Source organism: Ranitomeya variabilis, chromosome 2 (genome assembly GCF_051348905.1).
Source record: "Ranitomeya variabilis isolate aRanVar5 chromosome 2, aRanVar5.hap1, whole genome shotgun sequence".
NCBI lineage: Eukaryota > Metazoa > Chordata > Amphibia > Anura > Dendrobatidae > Ranitomeya > Ranitomeya variabilis.
In genome coordinates this window covers 1,103,692,026-1,103,717,390 of record NC_135233.1, presented here as the reverse complement: position 1 = coordinate 1,103,717,390, position 25,365 = coordinate 1,103,692,026, and the positions used below count along the sequence as shown (strand labels likewise).

Below are 25,365 nucleotides of genomic sequence, written 5' to 3'. Positions count from 1 at the left end.
TCCCCTTGCGGACGTCAACCACCCCTCTGGCTGTCAGGAGAGTAGGCCTATTATCTGAATATACAGGTTCTACCAGGGCCTGATAGTCTTTACCCCTGAGGCCGATGGCTGCCCGACACCATATTAGCACTTCACTCCTGGGGGGTATCGCAATGGGGTTTGAATCACTCACTGTGACACGAACAATTTCACCACCAGTCAGCTCCACCTGCTGTCTCTGCATCAGGGCCCTGATTTCTCTTTGCAGGGTGCATTGTTCACTGTAACCAGCCGTTTCGGCTACCTGCTGCAACAAGACAATAACTTCGGCAAGACAATTTTCTATGACATTAGTACCAATGGTCATCATGGGATTACATTCACGGCGGTCAATATCAACAATTACAATCCCTTGGGCCTTCAATTCTACCCGCCCCACTTTGATGGTGACCTCTTTATACCCCACTTGTGGCAATGGCTGACTATTACTGGCTATTTTGGTGAAATCATCATCGGGGCCACGAGTAATATCAGTGTCCTCCCAATACCGTTTATAAAGGACTAGACTGTGGCCCGATTCTAAAGCATCGGGTATTCTAGAATATGGATGTCCCCGTAGTATGTGATTCGCAGCAGACTGTGCCCGTCGCTGATTGGTCGAGGCAACCTTTATGACATCATCGTCGCCATGGCAACCATTATGACCTACGTTGATACTGGCCTCGACCAATCAGCAACGCGGGATTTCCAGGACAGACAGACAGACAGACAGATGGAAAAACCCTTAGACAATTATATATATAGATGTAAGGCATAGTCATCACCTGGAAACCGGTGTCCAGCAAAGTGTTCATGGGGACACCGTCAATTACAATAGGGAGAACTGGTCACCCTCCAATGTATTTGGCTCTCCAGTTTTGCGGGCCTGATCGTCCTACTCCTGGGGGTTGGCCCTCTGCCCCAGGGATTGCTCATTTAAATGACAGTACCTTGCAAGGTGGCCCACCTGGTGGCAGCGGCGGCAGATAGGTCGTCCGTCCCGATGAAAGCGATCATCGTCCCTGCCTCTGGTCGGCGTAATCCTTATCTGTCGCATCCAGGGGACATCCTCCGGTCTGGAAGCCAGCTGGATCTTCTCCTTGGGGGCCTCCTGTAGGGACTGTACGGTCTGGGCTAGGGCAGCAACGCTCTTGGTCAGCTCCTGCATCTGGAGGCGTAGTCCTGCAGGGAAATCTTCCTCCAGGATCTGGGCATCGGCCTCGGCGGCAATCGGGGTGTCTGGCGACACCTCCTGGTGGTACGTGAGAGCTTGACGTCGGGGAAGTACAGCACGGCTGGGCTGTCGCTCCTGTAGCGCCTGCATGGCTTTATCTTTGAATTGAGCGAAGGTCAGGTCTGGATTCTGCATGGCCAGGAAGTGTAGTTGGGCCCTTTGGTGACTGCACAGGAGCCCCTCGATGAACCGCTCTTTCAGGAGTTTATCCTCATCCTGCATGCTGTTTGGGTCATTCTGTTTGATGGCTCGCAATGCCTCCTGAAGATTAAGCGCATAGTCCCGTAAGCTATCCTGCAGTCTCTGCTTACACCCATAGAACGTCAGTTTAATTTCCGTAGCGGTGCGGGTGTCAAAGGTGGTTTTAAGCTTTGCAAAGATCTGCTGCGCAGTTCTCTTATCCGTGGCGGGCCAGGACTTCACTTCTCTCAGAGCCACCCCAAAGAGTTGGCCGGTTATCATATGAACTTTCCGAGGCTCTGTCAGGGGATAAAACTTGAGCAGGCTGCAGATTCCTTCTTTAAAGTCAGTTAATGTATGTGATTCTCCAGAATATCGCGGGAGCCAGGCTGCTCCAGGTAGATACGGCATAGAGAAGGGCATTATGGCTGTTGTATCCGCGGCAGTATCCGGCTGGCTGATGGGGGCAGCAAGCTCTGCGGCGACCGGCGGTGGTACAAGGCCCGCGGCTGTGTCTACTGTGGGGCCCGGAGGTGCCTCTGAGTCTGCGGCTGCGACCGCCGCCTCTGCTCCTCCCGAATCAGACATGGCCGTTCCTTCCCCCTGCTAACCTGCTGAGAGTCGGGGTTCCTCTTCCGGAATTTGCACTTCACCGCGTCTTCTTGTTCCGTGCTCTTTTTGGCCAGCTCCGCCCATGAAGCTATGGCTCCTCCCCTCATGCGTGGCAATGGCGGATTTTGGCAGCAAATAGCAATACACAGTCTGTGCAATAAATCACGGTCCAAGCACAATGCAATCTCAGTTCCAAGGCACACATGACCTGATTCTTCAGGCTTAAGTAGATCCTGTTTGTGACGCCAAGTTGGAGCGCCCCCAGACGCAGGGCCGCGGGGCACTCGGTATCGGGCCTCTCAGTCTCGGTCTTGGGGTTGTCACGGTGACCTGACCCGGTCCGTGACCCTGCTAAGGGGCGTCCAATAAAAGGTGGTGGTGCATGGTACGATGAAATAACGAGGACACAGGGTTGCAGTCTCTTTACCTCTTTAATGTAGGCTTCAGGATCCGCAATCCGGAGCACTGCTAACCGGGCTGGCTGAGACCGGCCGGTCCGAAGGCACATCCAGAGTTCCCTTTGCAGGTGGAAATCAGTGCCTACCTTCTAGCGCCTTTGTGTTGTAGTACTTCCCTGCTGAGCACCACGGGATAGTCCTCACAACTGTTGTCTGTTTCTGATGTTCTTTCTCACAACTCTCGTTTCTATTCTGATGTTCCTTCTCTCCGTCCCCCAGGTGATATGGAAGGGACGCACCCGTATGACGGGGTAGGCATGGAGCTCTTTTATAGGGACCCTAGAGACGCCCCTCTCCCACCATTGCCTCCGTTGTCTTCATTAGGTGATTTAAGTGAGGCAGCCAACCTATAATTAACTGCCCGGCCGCAGTTTAAAGTAATGCGTGGAGTCTCTTACTTTCTCGGCGTTCCGGCCACCGGCTACGCGCCACAGAAGGATGTTGCTGATCTTGAGGCACAACTTCTGGTTCTATCTCCTTTGTGCTGTGTTCCCATTTCTTACTTCTCCACAATAAACCTTGCTTCTTGTCCTTACTTGAGAGTCTGCCGCTATATGGCACAGGCACGGCTCCGTAATGATCTGTCCTTTTCTAGGCCTCTGTCAGGATCCCATACCTGACAGATCCTCCCTCAAGCTCTTCCCAGCTACTTTCTGACTAACTTCCTATCCAACCCCCAGTTTTACCAGAGTGTGAGGAGTGGCCTACTAGATAGAACCGCTCCCCCTGGTGGCCGGAGTGTGAAGTGTAATGTGTGTCTGTGATACCTGGTCAGGTGAACTCCTTTAGTGCCATCAGACGTACCATCACTCCCCTTATTGGCGGAGCGACAGTACTGCAACGACCAGGACTCTGGGGCGCTGCACAGTCATCAAAGCAAAAGGTGGCTACTTTGAAGAACCTAGAATATAAGACATATTTTCAGTTGTCTCACACTTTTTTGTTAAGTATATAATTCCACATGTGATAATTCATAGTTTTGATGTCTTCAATGTGAATGTACAATTTTCATAGTCGTGAAAATACAGACAAATCTTTAAATGAGAAGGTGTGTCCAAACTTTTGGTCTGTACTGTATGTCTCCATCTTGGTATTTATATCCCCCATCCTGGTGTACAGTTCGGAGAAAAAGTATTTAGTTAGCCACCAATTGTGCAAGTTCTCCAACTTAAAAAGATGAGAGGCCTGTGATTGACATCATAGGTAGACCACAACTATGAGAATCAAAATGAGAAAACAAATCCAGAAAATCACCTTGTCTGATTTGGCAAGATTTATGTTTCAAATTATGGTGGAAAATAAGTATGTGGTCACCTAAAAACATGCAAGATTTCTGGCTCTCACAGACCTGTAACTTCTTCTTTAAGAGACTCCTCTGTCCTCCACTCATTACCTGTAGTAATGGCAGCTGTTTGAGGTTGTGGACAGGTGTCTTTTATACTGTTAACAAGTTCAGTCACACTCCAAACTCCACTATGGGGAAGACCAAACAGCTGTCGATGGACACCAGAAACAAAATTGCAGCCCTGCACTAGGCTGGGAAGACTGAATCTGTAATAGGCAAGCAGCTTGGTGTAAGCTGTGGGAGCAATAATAAGAAAATGGAAGACATACAAGACCTCTGATAATCTCCCTCGATCCGGAGCTCTACACAAGATCTCACACCGTGGGATCAAAATGATCACAAGAACGGTGAACAAAAATCCCAGAACCACATGGGGACCTAGTGAATGACCTGCATAGAGCTGGGACCACCGTAACAACGGCTACCATCACTAACACACTATGTCGCCAGCGACTCAGATCCTGCAGTGCCAAATGTGTCCCCCTGCTTAAGCTAGTACATGTCCGGACCCGTCTGAAGTTTGCTAGAGAGCATTTGTATTATCCAGAAGACTATTGGGAGAATGTCATATGGACTGATGAAACCAAAGTAGAACTGTTTGGTAGAAACAAAACTCATCGTGTTTGGAGGAGACAGAATGCTGATTTGCATCCAAAGAACACCAGACCTACTGTGAGGCATGGGGGTGGCAACAGCATGCTTTGGGACTGTTTCTCTGCAAAAGGGACCAGGACAACTGATCCATGTACATGAAAGAATGAATGGGGCCATGTATCGTGAGATTTTGAGTGCAAACCTCCTTCCATCCACATGGGCATTGAAGATGAAATGTGGATGGGTCTTTCAGCATGATAATGATCCCAAGCACACCACCAGGGCAATGAAGGAGTGGCTTCGTAAGAAGCATATGAAGTTCCTGGAGTGACCTAGCCAGTCTCCAGATCTCAACCCCATAGAAAACCTTTGGAGGGAGTTGAAAGTCCCTGTTTCCCAGTGACAGGCCCAAAACATCACTGCTCTAGAGGAGATCTGCATGGAGGAATGGGCCAACATACCACTAACAGTGTGTGCCAACATTGTGAAGACTTACAGAAAACGTCTGACCTCTGTCATTGCCAACAAAGGATATATAACAAAATACTGAGATTAACTTTTATTAATGACCAAATACTTATTTTCCCCCATAATTTGCATAATAAATCTTCCCAAATCAGACAAGGTGATTTTCTGGATTTGTTTTCTTATTTTGACTCTCATAGTTGTGGTCTACCTATGATGTCAATTACAGGCCTCTCTCATCTTTATAAGTGGGGGAACTTGCAATTGGTGGCTGACTAAATAAGTTTTTCCCCACTGTCCAGAGCTCCTAAGTATAATGTCACTGGTGATCCCTGTATTACCTGTACGCTGACAATATATACAGAGCTCCTGTGTATAATGTCACTGGTGATCACTGTATTATCTGTACACTGACACTATATACAGATCTGTGTATAATGACACTGGTTATCCCTGTATTACCTACACACTTTGCACTATATAAAGAGCTTCTGTGTATAATGTCACTGGTGATCCCTGTAATACCTGTACATTGACACTATATACAGAGCTCCTGTGTATAATGTCACTGGTGATCCTTGTATTACCTGTACACTGACACTATATACAGATCTGTGTATAATGACACTAGTGATCCCTGTATTACCTGTACACTATATACAGAGCTGCTGTGTATGTCACTGGTGATCCCTGTATTACCTGTACACTGACACTATATACAGAGCTCCTGAGTATAATGACACTTAGTATTGTGTTTTTTTATTCATGATCAGTATCAGTAGTAGCAGGGGTGTCAAACTGCATTCCTCGAGGGCCTCAAACCATGCGTGTTTTTCAAGATTTCCTTAGCATTGCACAAGGTGCTGGAATCATTCTGTGCAGGTGGTTAAATTATCATCTGTGCAATACAAGGAAATCCTTAAAACATGACCTGTTTGCGGCCCTCAAGGAATGCAGTTTGACACCCCTGAGTAGTAGTATTCAGTCACTATCTGTTGGTAATCTGTGATCTGGTCATGTTGTGACGGTATTTGTCTCTTGTACTGTATGTGGTATTATTTGATCATTATGTGGTGGTAATATGTGGTCCAGCCATGGTGTGAAGGTATTTCTCCTCTGTATATGGTATTTTTCGGTTACTATGTGGTAGTAATATGTGGTCTAATTATGGTGTGGCGTTTTTTGTTCCTTATATGTGCTATTATTTGGTCACTATGTGGTAGCAATATGTGGTCTGGTCATGGTGTGGTGGTATTTGTTCCATGTGTGTGTGGTATTATTTGGTCACTATGTGGTGGTAATATGTGGTCTGGTCATGGTGTGGTGGTATTTGTCCCTTGTATGTGGTGGTAATATGTGGTGTGGTCATGGTGAGGCTGCATTAGTCCCTTGTATTTGGTATTATTTGGTCACTATGTGGTAGTAATATGTGGTCTGGGTGTGGTGTGGTGGTATTTGTCCCGTGTATGTGGTGGTAATATGTGGTGTGGTCATGATGTGGCAGCATTTGTCCCTTGCATTTGGTATTGTTTGGTCACTATGTGGTAGTAACATGTGGTCTGGTCATGGTGTGGTGGTATTTGTCCCTTATGTATGGTATAATTGTATGTGACACTTTCTCTTAAACAAAAATAAATAAAAATATACCTAAAAAGAGTATTGAAGAAAAGAAAAAATGGAACAGCACACTTAAAGTGTTACTGTTATGGACCTGGTGGTTAGGTGCACCCGGAATGACCTGATAGTTATACACGGAATCGGAACTAGCTCTGGGGAAGTGGGAACTCTGCTGACCGCAAACCCTACTCCTATAACACACACTAGAAACAGCTGTGGAGCGTGCCTGACTCTGCCTAGACGCCTCTTCACAGCCTAAGAGCTAACTACCCCTAAAGATAGGAAACAAAGCCTCACCTTGCCTCAGAGAAATTCCCCAAAGGTAAAGGCAGCCCCCCACAAGTATTGACTGTGAGTTAAGAGGAATACACAAACACAGGAATGAAATAGGTTTCAGCAAAGGAGGCCAGTCTAACTAAACAGATTGAGGATAGAAAAGAGATCTTTGCGGTCAACACAAAAAACTACAAATAACCACACAGAGTGTGCAAAAAGACCCCCGCACCGACTCACGGTGCGGTGGTGCCACTCTGCACCCCCAGAGCTTCCAACTAGCAAGGCAATATCATGGTTGTAAGCTGGACTAGAATTTAGCAAGAAAACAATGAGCAAAAAATAAGCTAGCAGGAACTTAGCTTCTGCTGGAATAGACAGGTCCTCAGAAAGGTCCCAAAGAGATCTGAACCAATGCTAAGACATCGACAGCTGGCATACACTAACGATCTGAGTGGAGTTAAATAGAGAAGCCAGTCTAGCAACAAACGAGGAGCAGGTGAGGAAGGCACCTAATGGCTAGTAGCTCCACTCACAGCCACCAGAGGGAGTTCACAGACAGAACTCGCCAAAGTACCATTCATGAACACAGGAGGGAGTTCGAGAACGGAACTCACAACAGTACCCCCCCCCTTGAGGAGGGGTCACCGAACCCCCACCAGAGCCCCCAGGCCGATCAGGAGGAGCCAAATGAAAGGCACGAACCAAATCGGCAGCATGGACATCAGAGGCAACAACCCAGGAATTATCCTCCTGACCATAGCCCTTCCATTTGACCAAGTATTGAAGTTTCCGTCTCGAAATACGAGAATCCAAAATCTTCTCCACCACATACTCCAACTCCCCCCTCGACCAGCACCGGAGCAGGAGGATCAACGGAGGGAACCATAGGCGCCATATATCTCCGCAGCAACGACCTATGGAACACATTATGGATGGCAAAAGAAGCAGGAAGGGCCAAACGAAATGACACAGGATTGAGAATTTCAGAAATCTTATAAGGACCAATGAAACGAGGCTTAAACTTAGGAGAAGAAACCTTCATAGGAACATGACGAGACGACAACCAAACCAAGTCCCCAACACGAAGTCTGGGACCAACCCGGCGACGGCGGTTAGCCAAACGTTGAGCCTTCTCCTGGGACAAAGTCAAATTGTCCACCACATGAGTCCAAATTTGTTGCAACCTGTCCACCACAGAATCTACACCAGGACAGTCCGAAGGCTCAACCTGCCCTGAAGAAAAACGAGGATGAAAACCAGAATTACAAAAAAAAGGCGAAACCAAAGTAGCCGAACTGGCCCGATTATTAAGGGCAAACTCAGCCAATGGCAAGAAGGTCACCCAATCATCCTGATCCACAGAAACAAAGCATCTCAGATATTTTTCCAAAGTCTGGTTGGTTCGTTCGGTTTGGCCATTTGTCTGAGGATGGAAGGCCGAAGAAAAAGACAAATCAATGCCCATCTTAGCACAAAACGACCGCCAAAACCTTGAAAGAAACTGGGAACCTCTGTCTGACACGATGTTCTCCGGAATGCCATGCAAACGAACCACATGCTGGAAAAATAATGGAACCAAATCAGAGGAAGAAGGCAATTTAGGCAAGGGTACCAAATGGACCATTTTAGAGAAACGATCACAAACCACCCAGATGAGCGACATCCTTTGAGAAACAGGGAGATCTGAAATAAAATCCATGGAAACATGCGTCCAGGGCCTTTTCGGGACTGGTGTTGTGAATTTGGATTTTGGGCTCCCCCGGTGGCCGCTTGTGGAATTGGACTTGTCATCCTCTTTCCTGTTTCACCTGATTCCATCAGTAGTGGGTGTCGCTATTTAAGCTCATTTCTCTGGTGGTTTCTTGCCGGTCAACAATGTTATCTGATGCCTCTCAGTGCTTGTTCCTGCTTCTAGACAACTACTGATAAGTTGGACTTTTGTCCATGTTTTGTTTTGCCTATTTGTTCCAGTTCGCAGCTGAAGTTTTGTTACTGTGTCTGGAAAGCTCTCGTCGATCAGGGATTGCTACTCTGGCGTTATGAGTTAATGCCAGAGTTTAAGGTAATCTCTGGATGGTGTTTTGTTAGTATTTTTCTGCTGACCATGAAAGTATACTATCTGTCTTCTGCTATCTAGTAAGCGGACCTCAAATTTGCTAAGACTATTTTCCTGCTGCGTTTGTTGTTTCATCTGAACTCACCGTCATTATATGTGGGGGGCTACTGTCTTCTTTGGAATATTTCTCTAGAGGTGAGCCAGGTCTTATATTTCCCTCTGCTAGCTATTTAGGTCTTAGGCCAGAGCTGGGCATCTAGCGATAAATAGGAAATGCTACCTGGCTATTTCTAGTTGCGCGGCAGGCTTAGTTCATGGTCAGTATAGTTCCATCTTCCGAGAGCTTGTCCTTCTATAGGCTTGCTATGATCTCTGCCTGCAGAGATCATGACAGACTGGCAAGGGCAAAAGTAACCCACTGGCACGAGAACAGCAGGGCTTAGCCGAGCACAAGTCCCACAAGATTGCACAAAAGAACGCACATCCCGCGACAAGGAAGGCCACCAAAAGGACCTAGCCACCAAATCTCTGGTACCAAAAATCCCAGGATGACCAGCCAACACCGAACAATGAACCTCAGAGATAACTCTACTAGTCCATTTATCAGGGACAAACAGTTTCTCCGCTGGACAACGGTCAGGTCTATCAGCCTGGAACTCCTGCAGCACTCGCCGCAAATCAGGGGAGATGGCAGACAGAACTACCCCTTCTCTAAGAATACCAGCCGGCTCAGGAACTTCAGGAGAATCAGGCACAAAACTCCTTGAAAGGGCATCAGCCTTCATATTCTTAGAACCCGGAAGGTATGAAACCACAAAATTGAAACGGGAGAAAAACAGCGACCAACGAGCCTGTCTAGGATTCAACCGCTTGGCAGACTTGAGATAAGTCAGATTCTTGTGATCCGTCAAGACCACCACACGATGCTTGGCTCCTTCCAGCCAATGTCGCCACTCCTCGAATGCCCACTTCATAGCCAACAACTCCCGATTGCCAACATCATAATTACGCTCAGCAGGCGAAAACTTTCTAGAAAAGAAAGCACATGGCTTCATTACAGAGCCATCAGAACATCTCTGAGACAGAACAGCCCCTGCTCCAATCTCAGAAGCATCAACCTCGACCTGAAAAGGGAGCGAAACATCTGGCTGACACAACACAGGAGCCGAAGAGAAACGACGTTTCAACTCCTGAAAAGCTTCAACGGCCGCAAAGGACCAATTCACCACATCAGCACCCTTCTTGGTCAAATCAGTCAACGGTTTAACAACACTAGAAAAATTAGCGATGAAGCGACGGTAAAAATTAGCAAAGCCCAGGAATTTCTGAAGGCTCTTCACAGATGTAGGCTGAGTCCAATCAAAAATGGCCTGAACTTTAACAGGGTCCATCTCGATAGTAGAAGGGGAAAAAATGAAGCCCAAAAAGGAAACCTTCTGAACTCCAAAGAGACATTTAGATCCCTTCATGAACAAGGCATTAGCACGAAGGACCTGGAACACCATTCTGACCTGCCTCACATGAGACTCCCAATCATCCGAAAAGACCAAAATATCATCCAAATATACAATCATGAATCTATCCAGATACTTTCAGAAGATGTCATGCATAAAGGACTGAAACACAGAGGGGGCATTAGAAAGCCCGAATGGCATTACCAAGTACTCAAAATGGCCCTCGGGCGTATTAAATGCTGTTTTCCATTCATCGCCCTGTTTAATACGCACCAGATTATACGCCCCTCGAAGATCTATCTTGGTGAACCAACTAGCCCCCTTAATCCCAGCAAACAAATCAGAGAGTAGAGGCAAAGGGTACTGAAATTTGACCGTGATTTTATTGAGAAGGCGGTAATCTATACAAGGTCTCAGAGAACCATCCTTCTTGGCCACAAAAAAGAACCCTGCTCCCAATGGTGATGACGACGGGCGAATATGCCCTTTCTCCAAGGACTCCTTTATATAACTCCGCATAGCGGCGTGTTCTGGCACAGACAAATTGAAAAGTCGTCCCTTAGGGAACTTACTACCAGGAATCAAATTAATAGCACAATCACAATCCCTATGAGGAGGTAGGGCACTGGATTTGGGCTCATCAAACACATCCCGGTAATCCGACAAAAACTCAGGGACTTCAGAAGGAGTGGAGGAAGAAATTGACAATAATGGAACATCCCCATGTACCCCTTGACAACCCCAACTGGACACAGACATTGATTTCCAATCCAATACTGGATTATGGACCTGTAGCCATGGCAAACCCAACACGACCACATCATGCAGATTATGCAACACCAAAAAACGAATATCCTCCTGATGTGCAGGAGCCATGCACATGGTCAACTGGGTCTAGTACTGAGGCTTATTCCTGGCCAAAGGCGTAGCATCAATTCCCCTCAAAGGAATAGGATACTGCAATGGCTCCAAGAAAAAAACCACAGCGCCTGGCAAACTCCAAGTCCATCAAATTCAGGGCAGCGCCTGAATCCACAAATGCCATAACAGAGTAGGATGACAAAGAGCAAATCAGAGTAACGGACAAAAGAAATTTAGGCTTTACAGTACCAATGGTGACTGACCTAGCGAACCGCTTAGTGCGCTTAGGACAATCAGAGATAGCATGAGTGGAGTCACCACAGTAAAAACACAGCCCACTCTGACGTCTGTGTTCTTGCCGTTCAGCTCTGGTCAAAGTCCTATCACATTGCATAGGCTCAGGCCTCTGCTCAGAGGATACCGCCAAATGGTGCACAGTTTTGCGCTCACGTAAGCGCCGATCGATCTGTATGACCAAGGACATTAATTCATTCAGATCAACAGGCGTGGGGAACCCCACCATAACATACTTAAGGGCTTCAGAAAGACCCTTTCTGAAAATTGCTGCCAGGGCACACTCATTCCATTGAGTAAGCACAGACCACTTTCTGAACTTCTGTTGTGAATTCCGTTTCCGGGCTCCCTCCTGTGGTCATGAGTGGTACTGTGTGAGTTCTGTTCTTGGGCTCCCTCTGGTGGCCTTTAGCGATACGGCTGTCTGTATCTGGGTTCCAGCTGCCTGGTTTTCTGCCACTCTGGCTCCTATTTAACTCCACCTGGACCTTTACTTTTTGCCAGCTGTCGTTGTATTCAGTCCTGGTTTGATCTCTCTTGGACTTCCCTTGTGACCTGTCTCCTCCTGGAGAAGCTAAGTCTTGCTTGTTCATGTTTGCTCATTGTTTCCCTGAACATGTTTATCACTATATGATGAGTTCACTCCAGCTTGCTTATATGTGATTTTCTTGCTTGCTGGAAGCTCTGGGGTGCAGAGTGCACCCCTCACATCATGAGTCGGTGTGGGGGTTCTTGTATTCTCTGCGTGGATATTTTTGATAGCTTTTGTACTGACCGCACAGATCCCTTGCTATCTTCTGACTATTTAGTATCAGCGGGCCTCATTTGCTAAAGCCTGTTTCATTTCTGCGTTTGTGTTTTCCCCTTCACTCACCGTTATTATTTGTGGGGGGCTGTCTAAACTTTGGGGTTTCTCTGAGGCAAGTGAGGCTTGCTTTCTCTCTAGGGGTAGCTAGTTTCTCAGGCTGTGAAGAGGCGTCTAGGTTTTTAGGAAACGCTCCACGGCTGCCTTTAGTGTGTGTGGATAGGATCAGGGTTGCGGTCAGCATAGTTCCCACATCCCCAGAGCTAGTCTGATATTCTGGTTACTTATCAGGTCAGATCGGTTATCCTTACCACCAGGATCATAACAACTTCTGGCAATAAACCTCCGCTTCATCCTGACCCTGACACAAAGCCAGCAAAATTTTCTCTGCCTGGTCCACAGAATTAGGTTCATCATAAAGCAATCCCAGCGACAGAAAAAAAGCTTCTACATTGAGCAATGCAGGATCTCCTGGTGCCAGGGAGAATGCCCAGTCTTGAGGGTCGCCACGTAACAAAGAAATAATGATTTTTACTTGCTGAATGGGGTCACCAGAAGAGCGGGGTTTCAGAGCAAGAAACAGTTTACAATTATTTTTGAAATTCAGAAACTTAGATCTATCCCCAGAAAACAAATCAGGAATTGGTATTTTAGGCTCAAACATCGGACTCTGAACTACATAATTTTGAATGCTTTGTACCCTTGCAGTGAGTTGATCCACACTAGAGGACAGACCCTGAATGTCCATATCTGCACCTGAGTCCTGAACCACCCAAAGGTTAAGGGGAAAAGAAAGACAAAACACACTGCAGAAAAAAAAATGGTCTCAGAACTTCTCTTTTCCCTCTGAGATGCATTAACACTTTGTGGGCCAGCTGTACTGTTATGGAGCTGGTGGTTAGGTGCACCCGGAATGACCTGATAGTTATACACAGAATCGGAACTAGCTCTGGGGAAGTGGGAACTCTGCTGACCGCAAACCCTACTCCTATAACACACACTAGAAATAGCCGTGGAGCGGGCCTGACTCTGCCTAGATGCCTCTTCACAGCCTAAGAGCTAACTACCCCTAAAGATAGGAAACAAAGCCTCACCTTGCCTCAGAGAAATTCCCCAAAGGTAAAGGCAGCCCCCCACAAGTATTGACTGTGAGTTAAGAGGAATACACAAACACAGGAATGAAATAGGTTTCAGCAAAGGAGGCCAGTCTAACTAAACAGATTGAGGATAGAAAAGAGATCTTTGCGGTCAACACAAAAAACTACAAATAACCACACAGAGTGTGCAAAAAGACCCCCGCACCGACTCACGGTGCGGTGGTGCCACTCTGCACCCCCAGAGCTTCCAACTAGCAAGGCAATATCATGGTTGCAAGCTGGACTAGAATTTAGCAAGAAAACAATGAGCAAAAAATAAGCTAGCAGGAACTTAGCTTCTGCTGGAATAGACAGGTCCTCAGAAAGGTCCCAGAGAGATCTGAACCAATGCTAAGACATCGACAGCTGGCATACACTAACGATCTGAGTGGAGTTAAATAGAGAAGCCAGTCTAGCAACAAACGAGGAGCAGGTGAGGAAGGCACTTAATGGCTAGTAGCTCCACTCACAGCCACCAGAGGGAGTTCACAGACAGAACTCGCCGAAGTACCATTCATGACCACAGGAGGGAGTTCGAGAACGAAACTCACAACATGTTACTATACAAGGCATCCAACTTTTACATAGACATATAATATATACAAATAAGACAGCACTCCAACAGTTATCAAGGTACAATTGGACTTTATTTAGCTCATGTGGCGACGTATTAAAGAAAGGTTCATTTGAAGTGAATCTTTTTCACGCCACATGGGCTATATAAAGTCCATTATACCTTGGTAACTGTTGGAGTGCTGTCTTTTTTCTATATTTTAAAGAGACTATTGGATATTTTAGCAAATGATTAATAGGTTAGAGTAGAGTAGGGCACGACCAGAAGAATCTACCTAGTCGTGGTGGCAGCTTAGAAAATCTTTTGGCCAAAACAAAAGCTGCCGGCTATGTATGTGATCTGGTGTTAGATGGGGACTGATACTGTGTGATTGGTGAGGTTGTGGTGCAGAAGTGGAGTTTTTCCAAGAGTGTGCGGTGGGACTGTGGAAAGTTAGAGGCGGATTCTCAAGGGGGCCCAAAAATGTTGCCAGTATGGGGCCCTGAAATTCCTGGTGGGAGCCCTGTTGTGAACTATATTTCTTTGCTCCCTCTGGTGGTCATTAGCGGTATGGCACTTGGAGTGTCTTTCCCCAGGTTGGCACCCACTTGGTTCGTTTGGCCTTGGGTGTGCCTATATAAACTTCCTGGATACTCTGTATTGTGCCTGGATTCGTTGTTATCAGACCATGTCTGTTTTCTCCTGTCTCCTGGTCTCCTGATTTTGCAAGATAAGCTAAGTCCTGCTTTCTTATTTTTGTGCATTTGAATTTTCCTTATTTTGTTCCAGCTTGTTTAAAATGTGATTCCTGTTTCTGCTGGAAGCTCAAGGGGGGCTGTTATTCTCCCCCCACACCGTTAGTCGGTGCGGGGGTTCTTGGATATTCAGCGTGGATATTTTGTAGGGTTTTTTGCTGACCGTATAAGTCATCTTCCTATTTTCTGCTATTAGTCAGTGGGCCTCTCTTTGCTAAATCTAGTTCATTCTTACGTTTGTCATTTCTTCTTACCTCACCGTTATTATTTGTGGGGGGCTTGTATTATACTTTGGGGTCTTTTCTCTTGAGGCAAGAGAGGTCTTATTTTCTCTGAAAGGGTTAGTTAGTTCTCCGGCTGGCGCGAGACATCTAGAACCAACGTAGGTACGTTCCCCGGCTGCTGCTAGTTGTTTGTGCTAGGATCAAGTATACGGTCAGCCTAGTTACCACTTCCCTATGAGCTGGTTTTTTGTGTTTGCAGACTTAGCTGGTACTCCTGAGATCCTCTGCCATTAGGATCATAACAGTAATCCAGGCCAAACAAGTGGTGCATTGCTGAAGCGGGATTATAAGAAAAGAAGTCTGAGTTGTTTTTTTTTGTTTTTTTTTTCTTCCTCCCCTTTATCTCTGAGTGGCTTGAAGCTCTGCTGCAGACATGAATGTTCAGACTCTGATTACTAGTGTGGATCAGCTTGCTGCACGTGTGCAGGGCATTCAGGATTTTGTTATTAGCAGTCCTATGTCAGAACCTAAGATACCTATTCCTGAGCTGTTCTCTGGAGATCGATTTAAATTTGGGAATTTTAGGAATAATTGTAAATTGTTTCTATCTTTGAGACCTCGTTCGTCTGGAGACTCAGCTCAACAAGTTAAAATTGTTATCTCCTTCTTGCGTGGCGACCCTCAGGATTGGGCTTTCTCATTGGCGCCAGGAGATCCGGCATTGGCAAATATTGATGCGTTTTTTCTGGCGCTCGGATTGCTTTATGAGGAGCCCAATCTTGAAATACAGGCAGAAAAAGCATTGCTGGCTATCTCTCAGGGCCAGGATGAAGCTAAGGTGTACTGCCAAAAATTTCGGAAATGGTCCGTGCTTACTCAATGGAATGAGTGTGCTCTGGCCGCAAATTTCAGAAATGGCCTTTCTGAAGCCATTAAGAATGTGATGGTGGGTTTTCCCATTCCTACAAGTCTGAATGATTCTATGGCTCTGGCCATCCAGGTTGATCGGCGTTTGCGGGAGCGCAAAACTGCTAATCCTCTGGCAGTGTTGTCTGAACGGACACCTGACTCAATGCAATGTGATAGAATCCTGACTAGAACCGAACGGGAAAATCATAGGCGTCAGAATGGGTTGTGTTTTTACTGTGGTGATCCTACACATGTTATCTCGGCATGCTCTAAACGGCCATCAAAGGCTGTTAGTCCTGTCGCCATTGGTAATTTGCAGCCTAAGTTCATTTTGTCTGTGACTTTGATTTGCTCACTATCTTCCTACCCTGTTATGGCATTTGTGGATTCAGGTGCTGCCCTGAGTCTTATGGATTTATCGTTTGCCAAGCGCTGTGGTTTTGTCCTAGAGCCTTTAGAAAATCCTATTCCTCTTAGAGGAATTGATGCTACGCCATTGGCGGAGAATAAACCGCAGTATTGGACACAAGTGACCATGTGCATGTCTCCTGAACATCGGGAGGTGATTCGTTTTCTTGTTTTGCATAAAATGCAGGATTTGGTCGTTTTGGGTCTGCCATGGTTACAGACCCATAATCCAGTTTTGGATTGGAACTCAATGTCCGTGTCAAGTTGGGGTTGTCAGGGAATTCATTGCGATTCCTCGTCGGTGTCTGTTGCGTCTTCTACTCCTTCTGAAGTCCCTGAGTATTTGTTGGACTATCAGGATGTATTCAGTGAGTCCAGGTCCAGTGCCCTTCCTCCTCATAGGGACTGTGACTGCGCTATAGATTTGATTCCTGGTAGTAAATTTCCTAAGGGACGACTATTTAATCTGTCTGTACCTGAGCATGCCGCGATGCGTGCTTATATTAAGGAGTCTTTGGAGAAGGGACATATTCGTCCATCCTCTTCCCCTCTTGGTGCGGGATTCTTTTTTGTGGCCAAGAAAGACGGGTCTTTGAGACCGTGTATAGACTATTGGCTTTTGAATAAAATCACTGTCAAATTTCAGTATCCGTTGCCACTATTGTCGGACTTGTTTGCTCGGATTAAGGGTGCCAAGTGGTTCACCAAGATAGATCTTCGCGGTGCGTTCAACCTTGTGCGCATTAAGCAGGGAGATGAATGGAAAACTGCGTTCAATATGCCCGAAGGTCATTTTGAGTACTTGGTGATGCCTTTTGGGCTTTCTAATGCCCCCTCAGTGTTTCAGTCCTTTATGCATGACATTTTTCGGAAGTATCTGGATAAATTTATGATTGTTTATCTGGATGATATTCTGGTTTTCTCTGATGATTGGGATTCTCATGTAAAGCAGGTCAGGATGGTGTTTCAGGTTTTGCGTGATAATGCTTTGTTTGTGAAGGGCCCAAAGTGTCTCTTCGGAGTGCAGAAGGTTTTCTTTTTGGGTTTTATTTTTGCACCTTCTACTGTGGAGATGGACCCAGTCAAGGTCCGAGCTATTCACGATTGGACTCAACCCACGTCCGTTAAGAGTCTTCAGAAGATCTTGGGTTTTGCTAATTTCTACCGTCGTTTTATTGCTAATTTTTCTAGCATTGTAAAACCTTTGACGGATATGACCAAGAAAGGTTCTGATCTTGCTAATTGGGCTCCTGCAGCCGTGGAGGCCTTCCGGGAGTTGAAGCGCCGGTTTACTTCGGCGCCTGTTTTGTGCCAGCCTGATGTCTCACTTCCCTTTCAGGTTGAAGTAGACGTTTCTGAGATCGGTGCAGGGGCTGTTTTGTCGCAGAAAGGCTCTGGTTGCTCTGTGATGAGACCATGTGCTTTTTTTTCTAGGAAGTTTTCGCCTGCTGAGCGGAACTATGATGTTGGTAATCGGGAGTTGTTGGCTATGAAGTGGGCATTTGAGGAGTGGCGTCATTGGCTCGAGGGAGCTAAGCATCGTGTGGTGGTCTTGACTGATCACAAAAATCTGATGTACCTCGAGTCCGCTAAGCGCCTGAATCCTAGACAGGCTCGTTGGTCGTTGTTTTTCTCCCGTTTTGACTTTGTTGTCTCGTACCTGCCTGGTTCAAAGAATGTGAAGGCTGATGCTCTTTCTAGGAGTTTTGTGCCTGACTCTCCTGGAGTCTCAGAGCCAGCAGGTATTCTTAAAGAGGGAGTGATCTTGTCGGCCATTTCTCCTGATTTGCAACGTGTGTTGCAGAGATTTCAGGCTGGTAGACCTGACTCTTGCCCACCTGACAGACTGTTTGTTCCTGATAAATGGACCAGTAGAGTTATTTCCGAGGTTCATTCTTCAGTGTTGGCAGGGCATCCTGGGATTTTTGGTACCAGAGATTTGGTGGCTAGGTCCTTTTGGTGGCCGTCCCTGTCGCGGGATGTGCGATCTTTTGTGCAGTCCTGTGGGATTTGTGCTCGGGCTAAGCCTTGCTGTTCTCATGCCAGCGGGTTACTTTTGCCCTTGCCTTTCCCGAAGAGGCCTTGGACGCACATTTCCATGGATTTCATTTCAGATCTTCCGGTGTCTCAAGGAATGTCTGTCATCTGGGTGGTCTGTGATCGTTTTTCCAAGATGGTCCATTTGGTGCCCTTGCCTAAGTTGCCTTCCTCTTCCGATTTGGTTCCTTTGTTCTTTCAGAATGTGGTTCGTTTGCACGGCATTCCTGAGAATATCGTGTCTGACAGAGGATCCCAGTTTGTGTCCAGATTCTGGCGATCCTTTTGTGCTAGGATGGGCATCGATTTGTCATTTTCATCTGCCTTTCATCCTCAGACTAATGGCCAAACGGAGCGAACTAATCAGATGCTGGAGGCTTATTTGAGATGTTTTGTTTCTGCGGATCAGGATGATTGGGTGACTTTCTTGCCATTGGCCGAGTTTGCCCTTAATAATCGGGCAAGTTCCGCTACTTTGGTTTCGCCATTTTTCTGCAACTCTGGTTTTCATCCGCGGTTTTCCTCGGGTCATGTTGAACCTTCTGACTGTCCTGGGGTGGACTCCGTGGTGGATAGGTTGCAGCGGATTTGGAATCTTGTGGTGGACAACTTGAAGTTGTCACAGGAGAAGGCTCAGCGCTTTGCCAACCGCCGCCGCGGTGTGGGTCCCCGACTTCGTGTTGGGGATTTGGTTTGGTTGTCTTCTCGGTATGTCCCTCTGAAGGTTTCCTCTCCTAAGTTTAAGCCTCGCTTTATTGGTCCTTATAAAATTTTGGAAGTCCTTAATCCGGTGTCGTTTCGTTTGGATCTTCCGGTGTCGTTTGCCATTCACAATGTGTTCCATAGGTCTTTGTTACGGCGGTACGTGGTGCCTATGGTTCCTGCTGCTGAGCCTCCTGCTCCGGTGTTGGTTGAGGGCGAGTTGGAGTATGTGGTGGAGAAGATCTTGGACTCTCGTCTCTCTAGACGGAGGCTTCAGTATCTGGTCAAATGGAAGGGCTATGGTCAGGAGGACAATTCCTGGGTGGTCGCCTCTGATGTTCATGCGGCCGATTTGGTTCGTGCCTTCCACGCTGCTCATCCTGATCGCCCTGGTGGTCTTGGTGAGGGTTCGGTGACCCCTCCTTAAAGGGGGGGTACTGTTGTGAACTATATTTCTTGGCTCCCTCTGGTGGTCATTAGCGTTATGGCACTTGGAGTGTCTTTCCCCAGGTTGGCACCCACCTGGTTCGTTTGGCCTTGGGTGTGCCTATATAAACTTCCTGGATACTCTGTATTGTGCCTGGATTCGTTGTTATCAGACCATGTCTGTTTTCTCCTGTCTCCTGGTCTCCTGATTTTGCAAGATAAGCTAAGTCCTGCTTTCTTATTTTTGTGCATTTGAATTTTCCTTATTTTGTTCCAGCTTGTTTAAAATGTGATTCCTGTTTCTGCTGGAAGCTCAAGGGGGGCTGTTATTCTCCCCCCACACCGTTAGTCGGTGCGGGGGTTCTTGGATATTCAGCGTGGATATTTTGTAGGGTCTTTTGCTGACCGTATAAGTCATCTTCCTATTTTCTGCTATTAGTCAGTGGGCCTCTCTTTGCTAAATCTAGTTCATTCTTACGTTTGTCATTTCTTCTTACCTCACCGTTATTATTTGTGGGGGGCTTGTATTATACTTTGGGGTCTTTTCTCTTGAGGCAAGAGAGGTCTTATTTTCTCTGAAAGGGTTAGTTAGTTCTCCGGCTGGCGCGAGACGTCTAGAACCAACGTAGGTACGTTCCCCGGCTGCTGCTAGTTGTTTGTGCTAGGATCAGGTATACGGTCAGCCTAGTTACCACTTCCCTATGAGCTGGTTTTTTGTGTTTGCAGACTTAGCTGGTACTCCTGAGATCCTCTGCCATTAGGATCATAACAGAGCCCCGACATACATCCAGTTGAAGTTTGCATCATCGGGTCCCTCCCCCGCCCATCCCAGTCACCCTCTGTATCCGCAATCATGTGGTATTATTGGTACACGGTCTTGGTATAGCGGGTTTTGTTCACTAATAGTTCGCGGATAATATTTGTTACTTGGTCACTACATGATGTTATTGGAACAATTTGTTGCTTAGGAAAGGATTGTCTTTCTGTGTTTTCTTCTTAGATTTATAAATTGTATTTATATAATTTTTCTTTTATGAGTGAAGAACACTGCCTCTTTCCACACCACTGGGGCCCACACATCTTTTTAATGTGCCAGTGGAGGGGCCCACAGTCCTCTAGTTACCCCACTGCTGGGAATCATCCATTTTAACTTAGTGGAACCAGTAGGAGAGTTCCCTCTCCCAGTATGAGACCCGTTATATCAGTACTGCTGACATTGGTATTGGGGGCTGAGCCGCTACAACACCTTATAATATGGATATAATACCTGTGAATATGGTGAGAGGTGCCTGATAACAGAGGACAATAGCTGCCAGGTAATGCCAGGAAGAGACTGAATATACAACATACAGAAGATACATAGTGATAATTCCTCTGGACAATGGCTTCTTGGTGGCAGAGTATTCCGTAGCAGGGACCGCGATCCTTCAGCTGAGATCTGTGGAGGAACCTTCCAGCGAGGGCTCAGCTCTCCTGCAGCGCCTCCACAGGGGAAAGGAAGCATTACACGGTGTCCACTCACATCAGTGATCTCATGTCCCACTGATCAGTCTGGTGTCAACAGACCCATGACTCTGTGCATCCTAATAGGCATAGGGACCACATGAGGACATGGGTCAAACAGGCACAGGGACCACATGGGCACAGGGACTGCACAGGCACAGGGGTCATGCAGGCACAGGAGCCACACTGCCACAATGACCACACCGGTACATGAGCCACACAGGTACAGGGACCACATTGGCACAGGAGCCGCACATGCACAGGGAATGCATGGGCACAGGTACCATACGAAAACAAGGACCACACAGGTGCAGGGACCACATAAGCACAAGAACAACACTGACACAAGAACCATGCCAGCACAGGAACCACGCCGGTACAGGGATGACACAAGCACATGGTCCACACGGGCACAAGGACCACATGGGCACAGGGACCATACGAAGACAGGGACCACACAAGCACAAAGATAACACCAGCATAGGGTCCACATAAATACAAGCACCACACCGGTACAAGGTTCACACAAATATGGGGTCCCGACCGGCATAAAGACCACATGGAAACAGGTAATACACTGTTTTAGGGACCACACCAGCACCGGAACAACACTAGTACAGGAACCACACAAGCACAAGGACCACACTGGCACAGGGGCCAAATGAGCACAGGGACCACACAAGCACCACATCGGCATAGGGACCACATGGGTACAGCGTCCACACCGGTATTAGGACCACAATGACACCGGGTCCATTTTAGGGACCTCACTATCACAAGAACCACACTAGCATAGGGACCTCACAAGCAAAAGGACTGCACCAGCACATGATCTCACCTATGACCCCACTATGCTCCTCCTCCCACTGTCCACTCCACCCAGTCCAGCATAGTTCAGGATTGTAATAGAGGATGGACCTAAAGTTCATCCAGGCCCTACGTACTATGGTCTCTCCCAGGTTATAGAGATCCTCGTAACTTTGCACGTCTTACTACAGCTGCCCGGAGGTTGTCACACACCACCCTAACCCATCAGTGGTTCTCTTATTGGCCTGATGGATACCATAGCCCCAGCAGACTCTCCAAAGCTAGCCACTTACGTTGATGGTGCAGTCTGCCTACCCTGTCACTGCCCACGCAGTCTTGAGCCCCTTAGCACAAAGTGACCATACTGCTCCCATCTCCACCACTCACTGTCTGACAGACCGTTGTCCTCAGTTCTACACAGGCCCCTATTAAGACATCACGTCTACAGCAACAGCCCTCAGTCTCCTTCACGTCACTACAGAGCGACAGCTTACTCCATATAGTTGACAAAAAGACTGACTGGCATCTCCAAGCTAATGTGAACAGGTGCCAACGAGGAGCAGCTACCTCCATATACAATAAACAAAAAAGTCGCACTCTGTAGCGCTAAAGCATGTCAACGTGAAATATATTAAATGTGAATAGCAATACGGCTTCTGAATACTAGGACAAAATGAGATGCTTAGCACTTAAATTGGCCAATTCATGCATGCCCAGCAACCAACGACAAGGCGGACTCAAAACTGCTGGGTCCTAATGTGTCTAATGTGAATACCTCTCTAAGCCTGAAGTCTGAATTCCTGGGTAGATGTGAATAACTCTCTTCCAACACAAATCTGTCCTTACCACTATATTCCCTCAGCCTAGGGGAAGTGAGCAGAAAAAGCACAATTCAACAAATGTAGATAAAAAATAATAATATTTTTATTATAAATCTCTTTAAAAATAAGAACAACAGATTAAAAAACAAATCAAGACCTCAGATGTGAGAGATACCTGGCTAGAGAATCCTTTAACCACATATCTACTATTGCAATATAGCATTCAAATAAATTCTATTAGAGGAGATAACCAGGCAATCATGATCCCTAAACATGACAATGCAGGCACATAACTTATCCTAGGTTAATGGCTAAATACCGGAGCCATATGTAAATGCACTTTGGCCAAATGACCTTCCTGGCTTACTATCGTACTCTGTGTGCCACTGCCACTAATCCTCCATAGTGGCTGAATAGCTGGCTGACAAGGCCTATATAAGCTATGGAAACATCCCTAAGAATACTTACTAGATGTGTAGATTCGGTGCCGTGTCCCTCCACGCCGATGCGCGTTTCGTATGCACTTCTTCAGGGGGCGTCTCTTCAAAGTCTGATTTTATGGGTAGGTAGGACCCTACTGCAATTAAAATCCACCACATGCTGGACGGCAGAGTGCTCAGTCAGTAAGCTAACATACAAATGACAAAAAACTGACAGGCATTTCCAAGCTAAAGTGAAGTTGAATGTTGTGTTCACATTAGCTTGGAAGTGCCAGTCAATCTTTTTGTCATTGTATATTAGCTTTCTGACCAAGCACTCCGCCCTTCAGCATGTGGTTGATTTTAATTGCAGCAGGGTCTTATCTACCCATAAAATCAGATTTGGAAGAGAGGTATTCACATCTACCCAGGAATTCAGACTTCAGTCTTAGAGAGGTATTCACACTAGACACGTTAGGACCCAGCAGTTTTGAGACCACCTTGTCGTTGGTTGCTGGGCATGCATGAATTGGTCAATTTATGTGCTAAGCATCTCATTTTGTCCTAGTATTCAGAAACCATATTGCTATTCATATTTCATCAATTTCACATTGACATGCTTTAGCACTACAGAGTGCGACTTTTTTTGTTTATTTTATTTCCACCATATAGGTGGTCCGAACAAGATCTAATTACTGCAAAGACCTTCATCACCGCATACAATAAGTCCACCCTCTCCCAGAATGTCATCAAACCTCCTCCCTAAATGGGCTCTTCTCTGCTCCATCGGATGGTGGGGAAATATATGTGCACAAACATGCTCCATCCAGAGCCATCTTTCAGCTCAATCCTGTAACTTGAAGCTTGTGGGCCCCAATGCAAAATCTCATACAAGGCCTCAACCATTACGGTTCTTTAGCGGTATTGGTCTTCTATTCTGTGCCAAAGGGACCTTTTGATTTTTCTAGGCTCAAGGGCTTAAATACAACTGCAACCACAGGATCCACTTTTGTTGCGTCCTTGATTAAACTCCCTCTGTTGCCTAATCACAGAGCCACACGTGCGCACTCCAGCTGACCAGCAAAGAATAGCACAAAGTGCAACTCCATGCATTTAAATGATACAACCAGTAACATCTGAGAAGGCCCCTTAAGAGAACAGACCACAGCAATGCGCAGTCCATAGGCTGCAACCACCAAGAATGGAGCATCGAACATGAGGCTAGGACTTCATTGTGGATCTCTTGAGATGTTGAATAGCCCCTTGGACATCTTTATTTCTTAGGCTGTAGATAATGGGGTTCAGCATTGGGGTGACCGTTGTATAAAACACAGATAAAAGCTTATCCGATAAGTGCCCCGAATGTTGGGGCTTCATATATATTATAATGGCTGTGCCATAGAAGAGGATGACTATGATCAAGTGGGAGATGCAAGTGGAGAAAGCCTTGTATCTGCTGGAGTGGATCTTCAGAACTGCCAGAATAATGTGGCCATATGAGTAAAGGATACATGAGAGAGGAACAAGGAGAAATATGGAGCTCCCGACCAACTTCACCACGACCACATTAAAGAGGGAAAGATCATTGCATGAGAGCTCCATCAATGACGGAGCTTCACAGAAGAAGTGGTCAATTGGGGTGAACTTACAAAATGTGACTTGACATAGAAGGTAAATGTCCACTGACGATATGACACTTCCTGTCAACCATGAAGCACCTATCATTCCAATACAAGTCATTGTCTTCATGATCACATTGTAACGTAAGGGATTGCTGATGGCGACGTATCGATCATAAGCCATAAAAGCCAAGAGAATGCACTCAGTCTCACCAAGAAGAAGGAAGCCATACACCTGGACCAAGCATCCGACGTAGGAAATACTCTTCTTCTCAACCAAGAAATTGACAAGCATCTTGGGAACGATAATGGAGGTGAAGCAGATGTCTAGGAAAGACAAATTAGCGAGGAAGATATACATAGAATTGTGCAGGCGATGGTCATATCTTACCGCCACGATGAGCAGAAGATTCCCAGCCAAGGTCGTTATATACAGGATCAAGAATATCTGGAAAAGTAGAACTTGTACAACGTGGTCAGTAGAAAATCCCAGAAGAATAAATTCTGTCACTTGGCTGTCATTGCCCTTTTCCATGATGAGAAAGGTTTTTGTATATCGGACCAAGGTGAACTGAAGAAATATCTGAAAATTAGAGCCCAATAACAAGGTCATAGTCAGAAACAATTCTGAACAAATTCTATTTTTTATATCTAATTTATATAATGATATTTTTGCATTGTTCCCTAAATTGTTGCATGTGTTACTAAGTAAAATGAATTTTGGATACAGGCTTTGATTTTTTTTAATGAAAGCAGGCAATGGAGTAATCACGTAGA

General features: G+C 46.3%; 1 protein-coding gene across 1 annotated transcript; it reads right to left on the bottom strand.

The window, feature by feature from the left end:
• Window positions 1-24,190: 24,190 nt before the first annotated feature.
• On the bottom strand, window positions 24,191-25,123 carry LOC143804092 (olfactory receptor 2D3-like). The gene has a single exon (XM_077281829.1). It carries the CDS (start codon window positions 25,121-25,123, stop codon window positions 24,191-24,193), a length of 933 nt encoding a protein of 310 aa, XP_077137944.1.
• Window positions 25,124-25,365: the final 242 nt, after the last annotated feature.